This window comes from Berkeleyomyces rouxiae (assembly GCF_048999995.1).
Source record: "Berkeleyomyces rouxiae strain 22BRR77 chromosome Unknown BrBRR77_ptg000001l, whole genome shotgun sequence".
Lineage (NCBI taxonomy): Eukaryota > Fungi > Ascomycota > Sordariomycetes > Microascales > Ceratocystidaceae > Berkeleyomyces > Berkeleyomyces rouxiae.
In genome coordinates, this window is record NW_027396491.1 from 4274997 (window position 1) to 4293782 (window position 18786).

An 18786-nucleotide genomic window follows, 5' to 3' on the forward strand; every position below is an offset into this window, starting at 1 on the left:
TTGGCAAGAGAAAGTTCTAGGAGGAGAGAGTTAAGACGGCGTGTGGGAGATGATGAGGGAGAGAGGAGGGGCAGGTCGAGAAAATTCTTTGGGTTATACTTGACTTTAAAAAATTTTGACACTGCGCTACAAGGCAGCCCTCTGCTGGCTAGACGACACCGCAGCCCCACTTTGGGCAGACACGGGCTAATCACAGATGCAGAAAACAAGATGTGTGTGAACTTTTGGTCTGCTGTTGGTTGCTGGAAACAATTAGGGCTCAGGTGGGGTGGCAATTCCAGGACACGGGAACCATCCAATTGAGGTTGTGTTGAAGAGTGCTTTACTGCGACTAGACTTCCAGACAGGTATGCATGTACATATTTATATACGCACATAGTTAACACCGTCAGAGACCACCCATCGTCCGTCTCCGGGCTACACAGTGGCAAGGCGGAGCCCGGAGCGGAGCCAGCAACGGCACGGTACAGTCAAGTGGGTTTATTGACGGAGGGCCGGCACATTGTGGCAGAGAGGACAGACTGGCTGGCACATGTGCTTGCGTACTCGGGCAATATGTATGTACATACAACACAGTCCACCACTCCTGTGCCTGCAGTAACTAGTTGTACGTAGTTGTGTGGTTACATAGCTACGGGTAGGTATCCCCTTTCAACTTTCATGTGTTTACACAAACTCTACCTGTATACTTGTCCATCCATCCCCCAGACCCAGAACCCCTCCAGTTGATGCGACCCAGACCCCCCACTGGCCAATCATATCGCCCCTCGTTTTGTACTGTGCTGTACTGTCCTAGCTTCACCCACGCGCCCCACTATATGCCACGCTATACCAGATACTGAAAAAAAAAAAAAAAAAAAAAAAAAAAAAAAAAAAAAAACATTAGCCAACCACATCCGTGACAAGATCTGCTACTCACCGGGCTGGGCTTGCTTTAGACGGCCAGTCTCATCGCATGTGGGCTTGTGTTTCTGAATTCTTTTACCAGTCCTTCTGATGTCCGGCATTGGTTTGTGCTACGCTAATTCCGCCGTATAACAATCTCGGTGTCTACCTAGCTTACCATTCATTATCTATCCACACTCAAAACCATTGCCATTCTCATTCATCCAACATCGTCATGACGGAAAATGACTACGTACCCCCTCACCCACTTGGCATCAAGCCTCTGGGAAATCTGTATCTATCGTCAACGCCAAACGCTAAACGGAATGTTGGTTTCTTCCAAGTTTTCACTGACGAGGCGCTGATGGTGTTGCTAGAGTACTTTGATTCAAAGGCTCTAGCCAATCTCGGCGCCACATGTCGGTTTCTTTTTGCCGCCTGCAACTCAGAGGATTTGTGGAAGCAGCTTTTTCTACAGTATGTGTGGCCATTACGTCAAGTGCGCCTTGTTTAAAACTGGCCAGTAGTACTGACTGGTTCTAGGTCTTCGCGTTGCGGGCACCCTCGTCCCGACTGGATTGGCTCATGGAGAGCGCTATTGAGAAGACGCTCCGAGGGCTTCACCGTATCCTCTCTTCCCGATTGCAGCGATGTTTTTTCAGACGTACTATATCGTCCCTTCATGTGCAGTCAAATAGTTCTAGCGAGATTTGCTTCGACCATTCCAGCGCGGAATCAGATATCTCGGATGGAAACGCTTTCTTACCAAGATTTTGCAAACAAATGGGGAGAAAGGCCATTTATACTCACCGATTACGTCAAGCACTGGCCAGCCATGAGAGAATGGACAATCGACTCTATGCTGGAAAAGTACCCCGATGTCGTGTTCAGGGCCGAATGCGTTGACTGGGAGTTCAAAAGCTATGTGCGGTATTTGCGGAATACACAGGACGAAAGCCCTTTGTATTTGTTTGACAAAAAGTTTGCTGAAAAAATGAACATCACCATTGGCACTGGTCCCGCTGACATGTACAGCAAACCCGAGGTCTTTGGGCCCGACTTATTCGAAGTTCTGGACGCCGAGCGGCCAGCTCACCGGTGGCTCATCATTGGTCCTGCCTGTAGCGGCTCAACATTTCACAAGGACCCCAATGCCACGAGTGCGTGGAATGCCGTGGTCCAGGGATCCAAATACTGGATCATGTTCCCGCCAAATGTTCAAGTTCCTGGTGTGTATGTATCAGACGACAGCAGCGAGGTGACCAGTCCGCTCAGCATCGCCGAGTGGCTGCTTGAATTCCACGCGGAGGCGCGACAAAGTCCCGGATGTATTGAAGGCGTTTGTCGTGCAGGAGAAATCCTCCATGTGCCTAGCGGCTGGTGGCATCTCGTGGTTAACCTCGAGGATGGCATTGCTCTCACACAGAATTTTGTGCCACAAACCACAAACCTCCATCATTTGGTAGAAGTTCTGTCGTTCCTCAAGGACAAGGCCGACCAGATAAGCGGCTTCGAAAATCATGTCACAAATCCATATGATCTGTTTGTGAAGCGCCTCGGCGAGACATTCCCCGACATGTTGGATGAGGCAATTCAATTGTATGAGAAAAAGGTGGCGGGCAAGAAGCGGAAGTGGGATGAGGCCATTGCAGCCAAGACCGAGCAAGAGAAAGAATCGGGCTTCAGTTTTGGCTTTGGGATCGGTGACGAGTCTTCTGAAGAAGAGGATTAAGGGTAAGGGTAAGGGGAAAAAAGGTCATTCCAGTTTAAAAGAAAAACGGCAGCTTGGGAGTATGTACATACATGTGTAGTAGTTACCAGTAGATAAGGTCGATATGTGCTTGTGATATAGTTGTATTCAATTTCACATGTGATCGCCTGGATTATTGATACCAGTAGTGTGGACCATAGAAAACTGATGCAATTTGGCAGATGATGTCATGGAAAGTGCAACACAAAAGATACTATATAAGTGTTTCCGAGATCGTACGTGACGTCGAGATGACAAGTTGATCACTGAGGTTTCTCTATATTGGTTGTACTTGTACCACGCTGGAGAGCAGGGCAGCGTTCTCATGGCAGCGAGTCTATGAGAAAGACGAGATTCAAGGGCGGACAGACACGGGTTTCAAGATGCTGGCAAGGGCCAGGTTCCTAGATTCGGCACAGGTTTCCATTCCCTATTCTTGGGACAGTTGGTGGCCACGCTTCAGACGGCGTCTCAAGAAGAATTTCATGTTGCCAGAGCCAAGAAACGAGAAACAACAAGGTGACAAGATAAACATAGGCACAGGTTCACGTAACTACATGCTTGTAAGAGCAGCCGAGGGAGTCGCCAGAGGAATGTATGGAGGATAGGAGGGACAAAGCCACTCTGGGATATTAGTAGTCCAGCCAGCCAATTACATATGCTGCGTACCAGTACAGGGAAACCTTTGAGCATGACACAGTCGCACTTTGATTGACAAGCAGTATTAAGCTACTGCCAAGTCAAGGCGCAACCACTAAATGAAGTCAAACAGCAGAAAAGATAGAAGCGGGTTCCCCCAAGGTAACTTGCCAGTCGGCTTCGGCTTCGGCTTCGACGGGTCGGTTCCAGTTATTAGAGGCGGGTGGAAGCGCTCGCTAACAAGGAACATTAATTGGGAGGTTCTATCAAGCCAAATGCAACACATCCATCTAAAGAGAGCATCGGCTAATTAGCCATCCGTCCTCCAGCGACGACGCAGTGTAAAGACACACTGGGCGCAGTCTTGTACTTGTGCCGGTTCTTAAAAGCATGCAGTTAACTAGTGGCCAGCATATACCACCACACTATGGGTGCTTGCATACTGGTATGCATAGACCTCGGCCCCGGGCTGGCACTCATGGCCATTGCTATTGTCCTTGTCATTGCCAGTGCCAGCGCCATCGTCAACACCGCCAGTGGCTCTCGAGCCCAAGGTTGGCCTGCCCAAGCCACAGGCGAACACCAGAGATGGCGGCGGCGGGGATGTGCGCTGCACAGTGCAAGCTGCGCAAGAAGTACCTGCTCTAACAATAGAGCCAGCCGCAAGAGCCGAGTACCTAGTAGCTGCAGGGGACAGTGTGCATAGCTCTCTGCTTACTGTGTGAGTCTCAACAGGGCAGAGCGCGACATGGTGCATGATCCCCCACGTTTCTGTTTCTGAGCTACAAGTGAATATCAGACCGACACTCTTGGAGCCAGATGATTAAGCTGGCGCCATGGCGTTGGGCATTTTCCCACCGCAACATCCAGATAACTGTACCAACAGCCTGGAGCGGCTGGATGATAGGGAGTATTTTATGTATGTATGTACATAGTACATAACTACATACAGAAAAACATGTACCACTACCAACTTGCTGGCTCTTGGCACACGTGGCTGCTGACCATAGGGTTTCTTGCCACCGTTTACCTTTGGACAGTCGTGGTAGTTACGTCTCCTGGACTTGGATATTTCTGTATTTCAGGCGGCCTTCTTCACCTACACTTTCTCTATTATTCTTCTTTTTCTTCTTTTCCCCACAAGCAACTCCTACCTTGCCTTCTACACGCCCTCTTCTTCATGCTATCTTTTTTGTTTCTTTTTTTTCCCTCCGTCTTCCCTCGCTTTGTTTGCCCGCTGCTCCTTTGGGCCCCGTTTCCTTTCGTGGGCTTATCCCGACAGCCTCCAGGGACTCAACCACTACACATAACTAGTCTACTATAGCATAACAGGGCCTAATCCCACAGCTCGAAGCTTTCTATCTGGGCAGGCCTTGTCTCACCTCGGATCTGTCTTCCTTGTCTGACGCTCGTGCTCATGCTTCGCTGCTGTTGCTACTTGCTGCTGGCTGGTCTTTGTTTTCTTTCCCTCTTGTCTTAGCGTGACTTGTCATTCCCGTCCATTCATTCATTGCCTTGGACGTCTTCCCTCTTTCTCCCGTGACGATTCTCTTCCTCGCTCCCGCTTCCTTTGCCTGCGCCTTCGCCTTTGTCTGTGTCGCAGCTTTATTCCCTTTCTTCTTTAATACTTGTACGCCAGTTGCCCTCCCCCTAATCACATCCGTTTGTCCTTTTCTTCTTCCTTCTTACTTCGACTCTGTCGCCATTTGCCTCCCGCTCTATTCTTTCACCTCCTAATTCTTCCCATCCCTTTTACCTTATACAAGTTTGCGACGCGACCTTATCCTACACCAGCGCTCATCATGGTGTCCGATGAACACTACGAGCAGTGCCTCCCGATCCTGCGTGATCCTGATCTTCAAGATGAGGATAAGACCGACAAGATCGAGGAGCTTTTTCGCAAAGAAACCTCCCTTGAGGGTTCGGCCTTAGAAAATGCCATCCTCGATGTGTTATGGCGATATCGAGAAGGCTCTGCTTCAACTTCGCCGCCACCCATCCGCCCTACTATATTGCGCCGTCCTTCTCCTGCTTCGTGGCGCGGAAACTCGACACCGCTTTGTGGATCCCCCCGTCTCGGTGTTAGTCCGCTTGCTCTGCCCGGCTACATTTCTTCGAGCTTCCCGCGCACCACGCGCTCCGTTACTGCCTCGCCATTTTCTTCTCCCCGGCCGTCTCCTCGCCTGGCTTTTTCTACGCCGGCTATCCCTAACAGCCCGAGCCTCAATGCATACGAATTTGCCAATGACGCGACACCCTCGACTGAAACCTTCAACGAATACCAAACTGAGAATGTCGAATGGCTTGTAGGTGACGATGCCATGAGCCTCAGCTCGTCTGTCGGCACTACCAACAGCCTGCTGAATGCTGCTGCGCCCGAGTTCTCTTCCATAGCCTCTCAGCAAAACAACATGACCCCTTACGACATGCTGCGCTCTATTCTTGGCCAGTCGCGGACAGACGAAGAGATCGAGTCTGCCCTCGCCTGCCATGGCTATGACCTCAGCGCTACTGTGGTATCCATCATGGAATCGCAGGCTGCCGCTGATTCCTCCGACGAACCCCGTACTGTTCTTGTTGGCCGGGCTCTGAACTCTAGCCACCGCCCGTCGACGCCCAATAACCAAAAGTCCGGTGTCATCTGCAAGTTCTTCCTATCCACCGGACAATGCTTGCGTGCCGACTGCCGCTTCAGCCATGATCTCAGCAACCATCTCTGCAAGTAAGTTTATATTTTCTTTCATTTTCCCCTATCGCACTCGTCTTCTTTTGCGTTTGCATGTCGCTCTTTTACTGATCTAAACCTCGTGCAGATACTGGGTTGTTGGCAATTGTCTTGCTGGCGACACGTGCATCTTTTCGCATGACCCAGCCCAGCTCATGAGCCGCTTAACTCTTGAAGGGAACAACACACCGCCTACTACCGCCAACACAAAGGGACAGGGGGGTTCTGTTGCCATTCAGGACCTTGGCTCCTTCCCTTCGCTCCAACTGGGTACCCCTGACAGCATGGCCAGTGGGTTTGGAAACGGATATCGCCGCTCATTCACTCCCCCTGCCAACTTGCGCCATGTCCATGGCTCAGAGTCGCCTCGCAATCGGTCCCGGCCCGGAAGCAGACATCAACAATCAAGGGAGCAAGCGCCTTCTTTGGACGACACCGAGGCTTTCCCAAGTCTCGGTGCCAGTGTCAAGCAACCTAAAAAGATTGTCCCCAAAAGACCAGGCAACAAGGATGGCTACACTCCCAGTCTTCTCGCCGACGTTGTAAAAATGGCGCCCCCGCCTACCCTTTCTCCCCGTCCTGAAAAGAAGACTCGTGTTGCTGTGCAGACTAGCCGTGAAAATACCGCTGCTGCCAAAGCAATCACTGCACCAAAGCATATCCCGTGGCTTGAAACCGGCGATCGTGCAAACAAGGCCTATCTCAAAGCTCGCCAGGAAGCCATTAAGCACGGCGGTCTGCGCAACAAGTTTCTTCAAAGGTAAGAATGCCTTTTCTTCTCATTTAGGCTCACCTGTAGCGAGGCGCTAATATATATTTGTCCTTTAGCGCTGCGCAGGCATGGAATCGCAATGATGCCCGTGCTGCTAAAGCACTAAGCCTTCGTGGTCAGAGTGAAAATGAGCTGATGAAGAAGGCCCACCGTGAAGCTGCCCGTGAGCTTTATGAGGAACGTAACAAAAACCTCGGCAACTCTGAAATCTATGTCGACCTTCACGGCCTCCACGCCGATGAAGCCGTCAGCTATCTTGAAAACATTCTTTTGGAAAGCAATACTGAAACTAGACCCATTTACGCCATCACTGGCACCGGTCATCACAGCAAGAATGGCAAAGACAAGGTCGGAAAGGCAGTTCACTTATTTTTAAACGAGTGGTGCTATGCTTTCCGTGAGTTTTCCATCCCCGGCGATCGCAACAGCATGGGCGGCATTCTCGGCATTGATGCACGCAGTTGGGACAAGACCCTGTCGCGCGGAGATTCATCAACTGGTTCAGACTGTGCAAAGGACAAGTCTGATCTCCTGAGCCAGGGTGTTGAAATCGGCGAAGGCAATGTTCGCATGCTTGTCCGCACTGAGCCTCCCCGTGGACCTGTCATTGTTGCCAGTCACTCTTGAGCAAGATTCACCGCATGGTATTATCGTACAGTGTCTTCAGCTTTTCAGCTGTCGATGTTGGCGGTAGCTGGTTCGCCAGGCTCCTTTGATTGTGCTTGGATTTGACGTTTGGTCATTTTTATGTCTCCTGTCGTTAGCCATGTTGAAACATGCTAGAAAAATCTATTTCTTCAGTGGAATACGACGAAATTTCTTTGTGGGGCAGTGTATAATGGCTCGAAATGAGCTCGCGTCTGTCGGCGTCACAGGCTGTGCTGGTTTTCACAGTCCTGAGATTCGACAGTTGGTTACATGATGCGGCGCCTTTGCTTTTCATTGGGATTTGCTCAGTGACATTATATAATCCGGGCACAGAAATAGATTAATCAGCCGAAAGTTGTAGTTAATTCAAAGCAAAAAAAATCTCAAACAACGCACTTTTGTATCTCAAAAGACCAATTGTGAACAAACGTGAACGAACATGCGACTCCAGTCGACGATCGTAAAGTTTTGCAACGCTTGTTTCATCTCAAGCAAGCGTATTGAGCCGCCGATAGCTTTTCCAAGGGTTAATAAACCCTTGCATGGCCACCAACTTCAGGCCAAAAGTGTATGCTCGGAGTGTCTAACGTGTGGTTTGGCATTAGTTATACTACAGCTTTATAAAGAAGACTGGCCAGCGTCCCGCGGATTCCTGTTCTCTTGAAGCCTCTCTTTTTTTACCCGTATTGTGCATTTGCTTCCACTTTTTTCCTGGGAAACTTCCAGGGCCTCATCGTTCTCGCGCACAACTAGCACGATTCGTCATAACATCGCTGTCTGTTTCACTAACTACCAAGCCAAGCCAACCTCGACTTTCTCCCTCCCACTCTCCTGACCCCAGCCACGTACCATCCGAGCTGCCAGCAGCCCACATAGCCTCCGACCATGCCAGCCGACTACGAAACCACGGCCCGCGCATTGTCTCTCTCGCCACGCCTATCCCCGCCTCACACGCCCTACTCCTCCAGCAGCTCGCCGGCGCCGCCGTGGGCGCGTCCGCGCAACAGCACATCCGGCTCGCCCAGCGGCTTCCGTCTGGGCCATCGGCCGCTGCGTAGCGGGCCGTATGGCAGCGGGGGGCGCGGGAGCGGCCTGGGCGGGCCGCCGACAACCCTAGCCGGGCGTGCTGCTGCTCTGGCTGACGCGGCCCAGCAGCAGGCGCTAGTGGCGTATCAGGCGGCGATGCGCCGGTTCCTGGCGCTTGGGCCGATGCAGCGCGTGGCTGTGGCGCTGGGCGGCGCGCTGGCAGCTTGTGCCGGCCTGACAATGCTGGTGTACTGGCACCGGATTGTTGCAAGCCTGATCCCCGTCGTGAAGAAGTGGCGCGATGTGCGTGGCGGCTGGGTGGTCATGTGGTTCGCCGTGTTCATGACGTCGTTCCCGCCAATCATCGGATACAGTACGGCATCTACGGTCGCGGGCTTCGTGTATGGGTTCCCCGGCGCTTGGCCGATTGTGGCCAGCGCGTGTGTGGTTGGCTCGTCCATGTCGTTTTTGACGAGCAGGACGATATTCAGTGGCTATGTTCACCGCTTGGTAGGCCAGGACCCGCGGTTCGTGGCGCTGGGCCAGGTGCTGAGACGTGATGGGCTGTTGATGTTGACTATGATTCGTTTCTGCCCATTGCCGTTCAGCTTGTCAAACGGCTTCCTGGCGACAATCCCCACCATCACGCCCATGGCCTTTGTCATCTCGACCACGCTTTCTACGTAAGTTGTACATATGTTGGCGTTGATTGTTGTTCGCATAGGCAAAAAAAAAACTAACGCGTCTCGATAGTCCTAAGCTCCTTGTTCATGTCTGGTTAGCCAGCAAACTTGCCCTCCTCGCCGAGAACGGCGACACCATGTCGTTTGGCGAAAAACTGGTAAACTACTTTAGCATGGGCGTCGCAGGTGCCATTGGTATTACTGTGACAGTGCTCATCTACAGACGCACCATGTCCCGGGCCGCTGAAATCGTTCGCAGTGGGAATGCTGGCGAAGATGACTTTGAAGACCTGGAACATGGCCTCGTGGAAAACGATCAGCCCAGTGTACTGGGCGACGAAGACGCCCTTTCACTTTGGGGACCAGAGGATGAAGAGGATGCATATAGAGACAGAGCGTACGACGAGATTATGGGAAAGCCTGGGGGCCTCCTGGGTTGAAGGAGAAATAAGGGGTGGAAGGCACATTGTATTCGGGTTTGAAGAGTCAGAGGAACGAAGTTACGCGAGACCTTTTAACGAATGGCACCAGAGATTTCAATGTTCAATTATTATTATAGAAGAAGGTATCAATAGACGACGTCCAAATATCCCGAGTTCCTCAGTCAAGGGTTGACATCCGCAACTGTTCAAGCGCACTGATGATAACGTCGGCTTTGGCCCGTAGAGCGTTGTGATATGCGGCATTAGTCTCATGTACAAGACACGAACCGACGCGTTTCGCTGTCTGACGAGCTAGCTCAGAGTCGACGTATAGATCGTCCACGTAGCTGACTGCATATATGGGCACCTTGTTACTGGCCAGCTGTTTCAAATTGTACAGCGACCCCCATTTGTCATAGGTAGCAAGCTCTTCGGCAACTTGCTTCAGAGGCTGGAGGCCGGGGTTTGTCTCAAAGTGAGACGGGAATATCATCTCGCCCGAAAAGTAGGGCGGCTTGGAGCTATCAAAGGCCGCAATGGAGTCGCCCTTGAGCCAGGAAAACTCGCGCAGCTCAGCACCCACACGGTGAGCAGCCCAGTTGGAAATGGATCCAGGGCCATCACAGTAGATGGCTTCGTGAAGGATGGCATAGATGATGTTGAAGTCATACTGGGTCTCCCGCTCTATGGCAGACAGCGACGGCTTGGAGATGAAGCCAAAGGTTTCAAGATCTCGGTATGCTCTGGTAACAAGGCTATGGACCTTGTCAATGCCGCCATGTTGGCCGAAAGATATCCCGAGCGTGAGAAAACGACTGATGGTTAGCTTGCCGCCTTCGGGCAGCGGAACAACCTTTTGTCTCTCAATGAAGCTGCAGATTCTGTATACTCTGCTTGCATCGCCGGGAAACTTTTTGTAAAAGGCCTTGTTGCGCTCCACCGCCCGTTGGAAGGTAGCTTTGTACACCGTGTCAGGCGATTCACCCACTGGTGCAAGTCCACCAGTGAGGAACACTTCGCGCAGAGACTCTGGGTATGTCGACAAATATGTCATACTTACGAACCCACCAAAGGACTGGCCGAAAAGTGACCACTGCGCCTTCTCGCCCTTGGGGACGCCCGCGAACAGATACCGGCGGACAGCCTCCAAATCCCGTACAATATTGTCTTGACGGAAGAGACGTAAATAGGCGGCCTGCTCAGATGGCGTGTTGCCCCGTAGAGTCTCGCTTGAGACGGGCGTGCTCAGCCCGGTTCCTCGATAATCCAAGAACAGACAGCGGTACTCACTCATACGAGCCACGATGGGATGGGTCATTGGATTGGGACAGCCAAATCCGGGGCCACCCTCGAGATATACAATCCATGGCTTTGAGCTGCTAAGGGGCTCGTCTTTGGCAGAGGTCTCGGCTACCGGCTTGCTACAGTGCACGGCTGCTTGGGCAAAAAGCGTGATTGTGTCGGTAGTATCCGAGGAGTAGTCCAGCGGAACCTTGAAAGCCAGTTCAGAGATCACGGTGTGGCCTGGGAAACAGACCATTAGCCGACGGATTTAAGTAAAAGATCAGGAGAGGAGGAGCTTGCCGGTTCTGTAAGTCGTAATCTCGCCACAAGCAATAGCAGCGGGGATATCATAGTGGTTGGTTAGCGGCGAAGCCGAGCTGGTATCTGGAATAGGCTTGGGTGTCAGTTTGGTGGGCGCAGAATGAGAGCGCCTTGGCTCACACAATCAACACGTGCCACACATGTGCTCTCATGTACATGGATCAACGTACCGGAGGCCATAGCTCTTAAAGATGCCTCTTCTGAGGCTGCGAGGCAAAAGGCCGGAATCACAAAGTCTGTGAAACTTCAAGGGTTAACAAAATCTTCACCAGCGATCTTGTAGTTGGGTGAAGCTATCACAGTGGCCAGGCAGAAGATTGATGTAGTTTAGTCATGGCCCAACGGGGTGCTTGTCGTCCAATATTAACCGGCCCCGCTTTTCCTTCAGTGACGTCTTGAGGTCGGGTACAGTGCACTTTTCCGCCGTGATGCGGAAGTTATCACTGTGCTGGACGCCTGTGTTGAGGCACTTGTAACCTGTAACTCTGGGCTATAGCTTCCAACACAGTGCTTAGCAGCGCTTGGACACGGTCATGGTAGGTGCTTGGTGGGGCAGTCTGGGTTAGTAATCGTGGTCGACCCACTGAAATTTCAGATCAAAACTTCGCTTTCTGTTCCTGAACCTCATGTTCTTTTCTTTCTTCCTTTCCCTTCTCTGTTCACTGTCAAGCCTCGCGCCTTTTTTTTCTCTTCATCCCTTGCCAATGCCACCGCAGCAGCGCTGGCGCCGAGACAGGCGATGAATGTAACCAAAAGCACGCAAACCCTCATTGAAGCCTTCAATACTCTTGCTAGCGAAGTTCAAAACTTGACCGATCGCAAGACCATCCTGGAGCACAAGCTTCGGTTTGCCCATGAACAGGTAAGAATCAGGCGCATCTAAACTCACGACCACTGCATTTGCGACTTCTCAGCCCTCCCAACCCCTTCATGATGAACAAAAAATTTAGCTCTAGATCAAGAGCCGCCATCAGGCGTCGAGGATCGACACAAATTTACCACTGTCTGATTTATTGGGATTTCCCCTCTTCTTTCTCGCACCGAGCCTCGGCTCGGAGTTTATGCCTTGGAGAGTTTCATTGCTAACATGAAATATTTTTGGCTTCCGCCTATAGTTCCAATACCTTGCCGACAAATATGCGCCAGCTGCCCCAGAAATCTCTGAAGCAATTTCAAAGCTCCAACTCCCACCTACATACCTTGACCATCCCTCAGTAAAAGACGTCTCGGTTCCGCTTCCCAGGCGAAACGGCACCCTGAACGCTTCACATCAGATTGCTCTCTTAATCCGTGACGGTCGACGTGCTGCCTCACAGTTGGCTGTCTCGTCGCCCATCGCTTCGGTTGAGTTGCCCACGGCTACCCAAGATCCTGCGCGTATATATTCTCACACAGACAAGCACAAGCCCGTGCAAACTTCTGCTGTTTCTGCGTCTGCACGTGCACATACCCACTCGCTATCGTTCTCCTCTAGCAAAGGGAATACTGCCCATCTGCAACCAACTGTGACTTCAATGTCGACTGTGCTTGAACAAGACTTTACGGTAGAAGGGAGGAAGGGACAACTAGAATGTCCTTTTTCAGCACCCCCATCCATGAAGCAACCGCCAGCCTCAAACTCTTTGAAATCACGGCCTCATGGAACTGAAAAAGGCAAAGGCAATGTGACTGAAGAAAAGGACAAGCCCCATGAAGACTATGACCACCAAGATCCTATATGTGCGTCAATGGTGGCCGATGAAAATAGGTCTCATGATGACCGGTCCATCGCATGTCCAATTCGCTATCTAGACAAGCATTCGCCAGAAGAGATTGCGCAGTACGTAGAAAAGCACAAGCACCAGATCCCGCGAAGTCACGAGATTTGTGTTCGAAGATACCAACGCAATGACGAGCAGGTCCGCAAACTGGATGCCAAGTACGGCAACTTAGTGAGCATGATTGAAGGGCTTAGTCAGCTCCATAAACCTATGCTGGCCTCTGAAGAAGCTGCTCTTGAAGAAGTGCGTGCTCAGGAAAGAAAGCTGCAGGAAGAAATGGATGATGATGGGGGTAGCGGCGCTGAGCCGGCTGGTGCAGACCTCAATTACAAGTCCCAGCGCGTGGAGCAATGGGCACGGAAGGTCATCCGGTCAGCCAGCCCTAACCTTGCTTCCAGGTCCCCTGATGACGAATCTTGGGGCGATAGTGATGATGAGCGGGGCCGTGCGTCTTCGCACCTGGATCAGGTTGCGTTGAAGGAAGTCCGGGTCGGAGAATCTCCAAGTCGGCCATGGGGAATTTCTGTGCCTGTGCCAGACGGTGGACTTGCAGGTCTCCCCCCATACAAGGAAGAAGCAGGCAGTACACAGTCCAGTGCCCCTGTGCCGGTTCCCGTTGCAGCAAGATGCCCCGTAAGCCATGATGCCAGCAAACCGCCGAACACGGAAACACACAACCACACCAAAGCTTCTGGGGCCGGAGTCCCGTTAAAAGATGCACAGGCTAAGAAATGCCCATTTGACCACACAAAGCTTGCTGCCATGGGCTTCGCACGGCCGGCGCCCGCAACCGCTGTTATGGCGGCAGAAGCAGAGCCACAGGTTGCCTCAAACATTTCCGCACCCGCGCCAACATCGCCCACATATAGCGCTCCACGCAGGCCAGACTCCCAAGCGTCAAATGCCGGTGGAAAACACCGAACTGGACAGCATCCTGGACACGCGCCAACCTTCGTTCAGTTCCCAGAGAATAAAAGGCCCTCCGGTCCGTCAAATGGCGCTCAAGTAATACCAGCTACGCCGCAGATGGTGTTCAACGGGCCGGTATTTATAGGGTACTCGGTCGAGGATGCCATGCGGCTCATGCAACAGTTTCAAATGGGAAGCCAGTCGCAGTAGCAACATCCATAGTCTTTGCAGGAGTGAGGGCGTTGTATGGCTGGGCTGGCCTTTTCCAGCTTTGTATATTTTTCCTTTCGGTTTCTTCCAGCGCTTTCATTCCATTTGTACCAGACAGAGGCTGGCTTTTCATGATGCAGTCAACTACATATGTTGTACATAGTTTATACGTCCATACAGCCACCCATAATATTTGCTGTCGCGGGCCGTTGTAGGCCCAATTCTAATGAGACACGCATGTTTCCCTCCGCAAAAGTACAGCTTCATGGACGGTGATTGAAGAGTGTCGCAATCATGAGTGGCCTTACAGGCTCGTTAAGGTTGAAGATCAGAGGGCCGGCACCTGAAAGCCGGAGAATTAACAGTGCGCCAGGGTCTAGATTCAAGCACGGACTTTGAAACCCTAACATGGAATTCCAGCTATACGTCATGGCACCATGCATCGTGTGGTGGCTAGCCAACTCGAGCGAAACTTTGCCTCGTGCTGAAAGAGACCGTAACCAATAAATGCAAACATTGCCTTCACGTAACAACCCGCACGAAATATCCATTCCGAACCGTGTGAACCACGTTCCAGCGGCCTCCAATGTGTAGGTACATACATGCGGGTCGGAACAAGCACGCATGTTTCTCCCTTGCTTCGTTGTATGGGCTGTTGTTGTTCATCTTAACGCCGTGTGTATGTTGTATGGGTGGGTGTGTGTGCATCTGTGGCTATTTGCTTGAGGCCGCTGGCATCCGGCCAGTGCGGACGGGCCAAACAGCCGGCAGCCGTGAGCCGGTTGCAAGTGCAAGTGTACGAGCAGACAAGCTTGCATGCTTGGTTGTGAACATGGAAATACGTGTGTGGTGGTACTAATCGCAGGGTAGGACAGCAGTTGGCGGCACTAAAGAAACACTACCGCCGTCGATGGAAGCCCGCCCAGACGCCGATGAAATGAGGATCCAAGTACGTACAGCATAGCAGACGCCAATACTGCATGCTGTAGCACGTTGCAAGCTGGGGCTGTGGAGAGACATGGCCGTTATAATCAATCACATGCACGTGTTGTGTCAAAGGGCGCGGCGGCGGAGATGGTACAAAGCCATGTACCACCTCCGCGCCCAAGCCCCCAATTTGGGCTGGCGCTGGTGGACTCTGCCCTGACATTCTGATCGGCGCGTGTCGATCTGTGTTTGCCGGCTTACTCCCTAGACGTGTTAGTGTTTCTTCCACACGCGTTCGCATATAACTACGGCAAGCGCATACCGCCGCATCCCTTTTGGGGCTCCTGGTTTTTCTCATTGATTCTGCGCGCCCTCTCCCCCTTCGCAGCAAGATTCATCTTTACTCCTGGTGCACTGTGTCCCTGCGTCCGTGTGTCTCTGCTGCTTTGCATCTGGAAAAAAAGATATTATGAAGCTGGCCCTTTCGCGAACACTAGCCGCCGCCGCCGCTGCTGCGGCGGCTGTATTTATGTCGCCGGTAGCCGCCTTGTGGCCCGTGCCCGCGGAAGTGACGACCGGGAACACGACGCTGCTGATAGCGCAGCCGTTGGACGTCACATACAATGGCGAACAAGTAAGAAATGCATCTTTTTTTTTCTTGGGAGCGTGGCACTTGCTTAGGATGTTCCTTGTTGTTTTATACTGACTTATTCGTGCTAGGTGGCTTACACGTATGGCTACACGCCGCCTGCTGGAGTCTTTGATACCAGATTATTAGTCCGGGCCGCCGTGTCGCGGGCCATGAAAGGCATCTTCAACGACAACTTTGTGCCCTGGAAGCTCTCGCCAAGAGGCAGGCTGGCCGAGCCCGATGTTTACGGGGCTCGGTATTGCTGGGTCCAGAAACTGACCATCTTCCAGACCGGCAACGACTCTGCATCCGTGCTGACTGCTCCAGATGGCGAGGCCGACGAGTCCTACACGCTAGAGCTGACCGAAGCTGGTGTAGCGACCATCAAGGCCCCGACGCTGCTGGGCATCCTACACGGGCTCGAGACCTTTGTGCAACTGTTCTACAAGCACACGTCAGGCACGTACTGGTACACACGTTCTGCTCCAGTGACCATCTCCGACCGCCCGCAGTACGTGCATCGCGGCATCATGATTGACAGCGCGCGCATCTTCATGCCCGTTCAAGACATCCTGCGCACGCTCGATGCCATGGCTTGGAACAAAATGAACCGCCTGCACTTCCACGTCACCGACTCGCAGTCATGGCCGCTGGAGATCCCCTCCATGCCCGAGCTGGCGGCCAAGGGCGCCTACATCAGCGACCAGATCTACACGACCGCCGACATTGCGCGCATCCACGAGTATGCGCTGGCGCGTGGAATCCAGGTCATCATGGAAATCGACATGCCGGGCCACTCCGGGGCTGTCAGCCTGTCGCACCCTGAACTTGTTGCCGCATACAACGCGCAGCCGTACTGGTACTACTGCGCGGAGCCCCCGTGCGGAGCCTTGAGATTGAACGATACGCGCGTATACAGTTTCCTGGACACCCTGTGGGCCGACCTCCTGCCGCGCATCAGCAATTACACGGCCTACTTCCATACGGGTGGCGACGAGGTCAACGTCAACAGCTCCATGCTGGACCCTGGCGTCCGCTCCAATGATACCAAGGTCCTCCAGCCGCTGGTTGAGCGCTTCGTCTCGACTGCTCACGGCAAAGTGCGCGAGCACAATCTGATTCCAGTGGTGTGGGAGGAGATGCTGAGCGACTGGAATGTCACCCTAGGCTCTGATGTAATTATCCAGAGCTGGCTGGGAGGAAATGCCACCAAGGAGTATACATCTCGGGGCTACAGGGTGATTGACAGCAACTCTGCATTTTGGGTACGTGAACCTTTTTCTGCCGCTGACTGTTTTTTTAAGTCACCTACGCTAACGCCCCTTTGTTCTACAGTACCTCGACTGCGGCCGCGGCCAATGGCTCGACTTCGACAACGGCCAAGCCTTTGAGCTCTTCTACCCTTTCAACGACTGGTGCTCACCAACCAACAACTGGCGCAAAATGTACGCGCACGACCCGCGCGCCGGCCTCAGCGACGCCGAGAAGCCGCTCGTCCTCGGCGGCGAAGTCGCCGTCTGGTCCGAGACCATTGACACCGTCAACTTCCACAGTCTCGTGTGGCCGCGCGCCGCCGCCATGGGCGAGGTCCTCTGGAGCGGCCGCGTCGATGCCGCCGGCCGCAACCGCAGCCAGTACGACGCGTCGCCGCGGCTCGCCGCCCTGCGCGAGCGCATGGTCGCGCGTGGCGTCGGTGCTGCGCCCGTCCAGATGACGTTTTGCACGCAGGCCGAGAGCCCGCTCGAGTGTGCGTATTATTGGCCATAGGACGCACCCGGGCTGAGATGAAATTATTCCATATTAGGGTTATACACATGGTGTTAGGGTTATAACACCAACAATATAAAAAACGAACTTCCAATTACAAAAAGTAGAACTTGGATCGTCGTGGATGTGTTACATTAACTGGAACCAGTGGCTGTTGCCTCGAAGCGGATTTGAACCGCTGACCTCGACATTACTAGTGTCGCGCTCTGCCAACTGAGCTATCAAGGCGGTGTGGAAACTGGAGCTTGATATCAGGCTATATCAGGCAATTTTTCAAGTGCGAGCCGATGGTTGAGAATGGTAGACGTAAGATATAGTCAAGTCAAGATGATTGAGGATGATTATAGTTCAAGATAGGGTCTAAGACAAGCCTTGTTCCTAGAGTTTCCGAATACGGACTGAACTGGGTTCTCTTCGCCCCTTGTTTTTGTTGGCGAAGCGCGGCGCACATGTGCATATGGATATGCTTGCTTTGTGAGACTGCAGGCAGGAATCCTGGCATGGAAACAGGTCTACCCAGATTTTTTCGCAGCATTGGACAGGGTTCGTTTAACAGCTTTGACCACAGGGGTTGTGATTTATCCACAGCACACACATGTGCATGGGTTTGGAAGCAGGCCAGCCAGGGATGGAGAAAGAGCATCAAGAGATGTCACAGAATGTCGTAAAGAGTGCTTGGTCTCTGCGAGTATGCTGTAAAGATTTGTGCCCTGGACCGGACCGGGGTCGGCTATAGAAGGCGGCGCAGGCGGTGCATGTTGTGGCTTTAGCTTTAAGGTTCAGTGGCCAAGAGGCGGTTATGGCTGTGGTGGCGTTGTCGGTGCAGGTTTGACAGGCGAGGAGATGGATGGATGGATGGATGGTTTGGGCGAGGGCGTGAGCGGATGCGTGTAAGTGTGGATGTATGTATGTACGGAGTTTGATATACATGAGAATAAGTATGAATATGAGTGTGAGCGTGAGCATGAGTATGACCATGAACATGAGCGAGTACAAGCAATGAGAGTGACCCAAGGCTCGCCTCCTCATTTGCTCCTTCTCTCGCCTACCCGTACTCCACGCCGCCGAGAAACCACACTCGGTCCGCGCGTCAGCCCATTCCCAGATTAATGGCGTGTTTTCTGTCTTGTGCTTTTAAAGAGAAATCTCTTTTTTTTCTCCAAGAGAAGCCTACCAACGTTCTCACGGCTCGTTAGCCCAAAACGGCGACAGGCATAACCCCTGCCCGTCTTGCGGCTAGATAAGGCGCCACTGTAAGTCAACGCAGCGCTGTGATTGGCTACGATAAGCAACTTGCTGTGTGCTGTGCTTCTTCAGCCCCGGGGGACGGAGGATCGAGGATCATTAGAAAGGTCTTTGTTCATTAGGATGGTAGAAGCCAAGGCGAAGGTATTGGAGCTGAAGAACACAGATGAGGAGGAAGGCGC

General features: G+C 52.5%; 6 protein-coding genes across 6 annotated transcripts; 5 read left to right on the top strand and 1 right to left on the bottom strand.

The window, feature by feature from the left end:
* Window positions 1-1120: 1120 nt before the first annotated feature.
* BROUX77_001194 (uncharacterized protein) lies at window positions 1121-2617 on the top strand (the record flags this gene model as incomplete). Its single annotated transcript, XM_073745596.1, has 2 exons — window positions 1121-1362; window positions 1429-2617. The coding sequence occupies 2 exons, from the start codon at window positions 1121-1123 to the stop codon at window positions 2615-2617; spliced, it is 1431 nt and encodes a 476-aa protein (XP_073609429.1).
* Window positions 2618-5076: 2459 nt separating this feature from the next.
* Window positions 5077-7398, top strand: BROUX77_001195 (uncharacterized protein; the record flags this gene model as incomplete). Its single annotated transcript, XM_073745597.1, has 3 exons — window positions 5077-5996; window positions 6088-6759; window positions 6828-7398. 3 exons carry the CDS (start codon window positions 5077-5079, stop codon window positions 7396-7398), a joined length of 2163 nt encoding a protein of 720 aa, XP_073609430.1.
* Window positions 7399-8304: 906 nt separating this feature from the next.
* Window positions 8305-9568, top strand: BROUX77_001196 (uncharacterized protein; the record flags this gene model as incomplete). Its single annotated transcript, XM_073745598.1, has 2 exons — window positions 8305-9128; window positions 9199-9568. 2 exons carry the CDS (start codon window positions 8305-8307, stop codon window positions 9566-9568), a joined length of 1194 nt encoding a protein of 397 aa, XP_073609431.1.
* Window positions 9569-9728: 160 nt separating this feature from the next.
* On the bottom strand, window positions 9729-11335 carry BROUX77_001197 (uncharacterized protein; the record flags this gene model as incomplete). Its single annotated transcript, XM_073745599.1, has 3 exons — window positions 9729-11074; window positions 11135-11218; window positions 11326-11335. 3 exons carry the CDS (start codon window positions 11333-11335, stop codon window positions 9729-9731), a joined length of 1440 nt encoding a protein of 479 aa, XP_073609432.1.
* A 559-nt stretch (window positions 11336-11894) lies between these two features.
* BROUX77_001198 (uncharacterized protein) lies at window positions 11895-14034 on the top strand (the record flags this gene model as incomplete). The annotated part of the gene is made up of 2 exons (XM_073745600.1): window positions 11895-12017; window positions 12271-14034. The coding sequence occupies 2 exons, from the start codon at window positions 11895-11897 to the stop codon at window positions 14032-14034; spliced, it is 1887 nt and encodes a 628-aa protein (XP_073609433.1).
* A 1396-nt stretch (window positions 14035-15430) lies between these two features.
* On the top strand, window positions 15431-17359 carry BROUX77_001199 (uncharacterized protein; the record flags this gene model as incomplete). The annotated part of the gene is made up of 3 exons (XM_073745601.1): window positions 15431-15595; window positions 15682-16857; window positions 16928-17359. The coding sequence occupies 3 exons, from the start codon at window positions 15431-15433 to the stop codon at window positions 17357-17359; spliced, it is 1773 nt and encodes a 590-aa protein (XP_073609434.1).
* Window positions 17360-18786: the final 1427 nt, after the last annotated feature.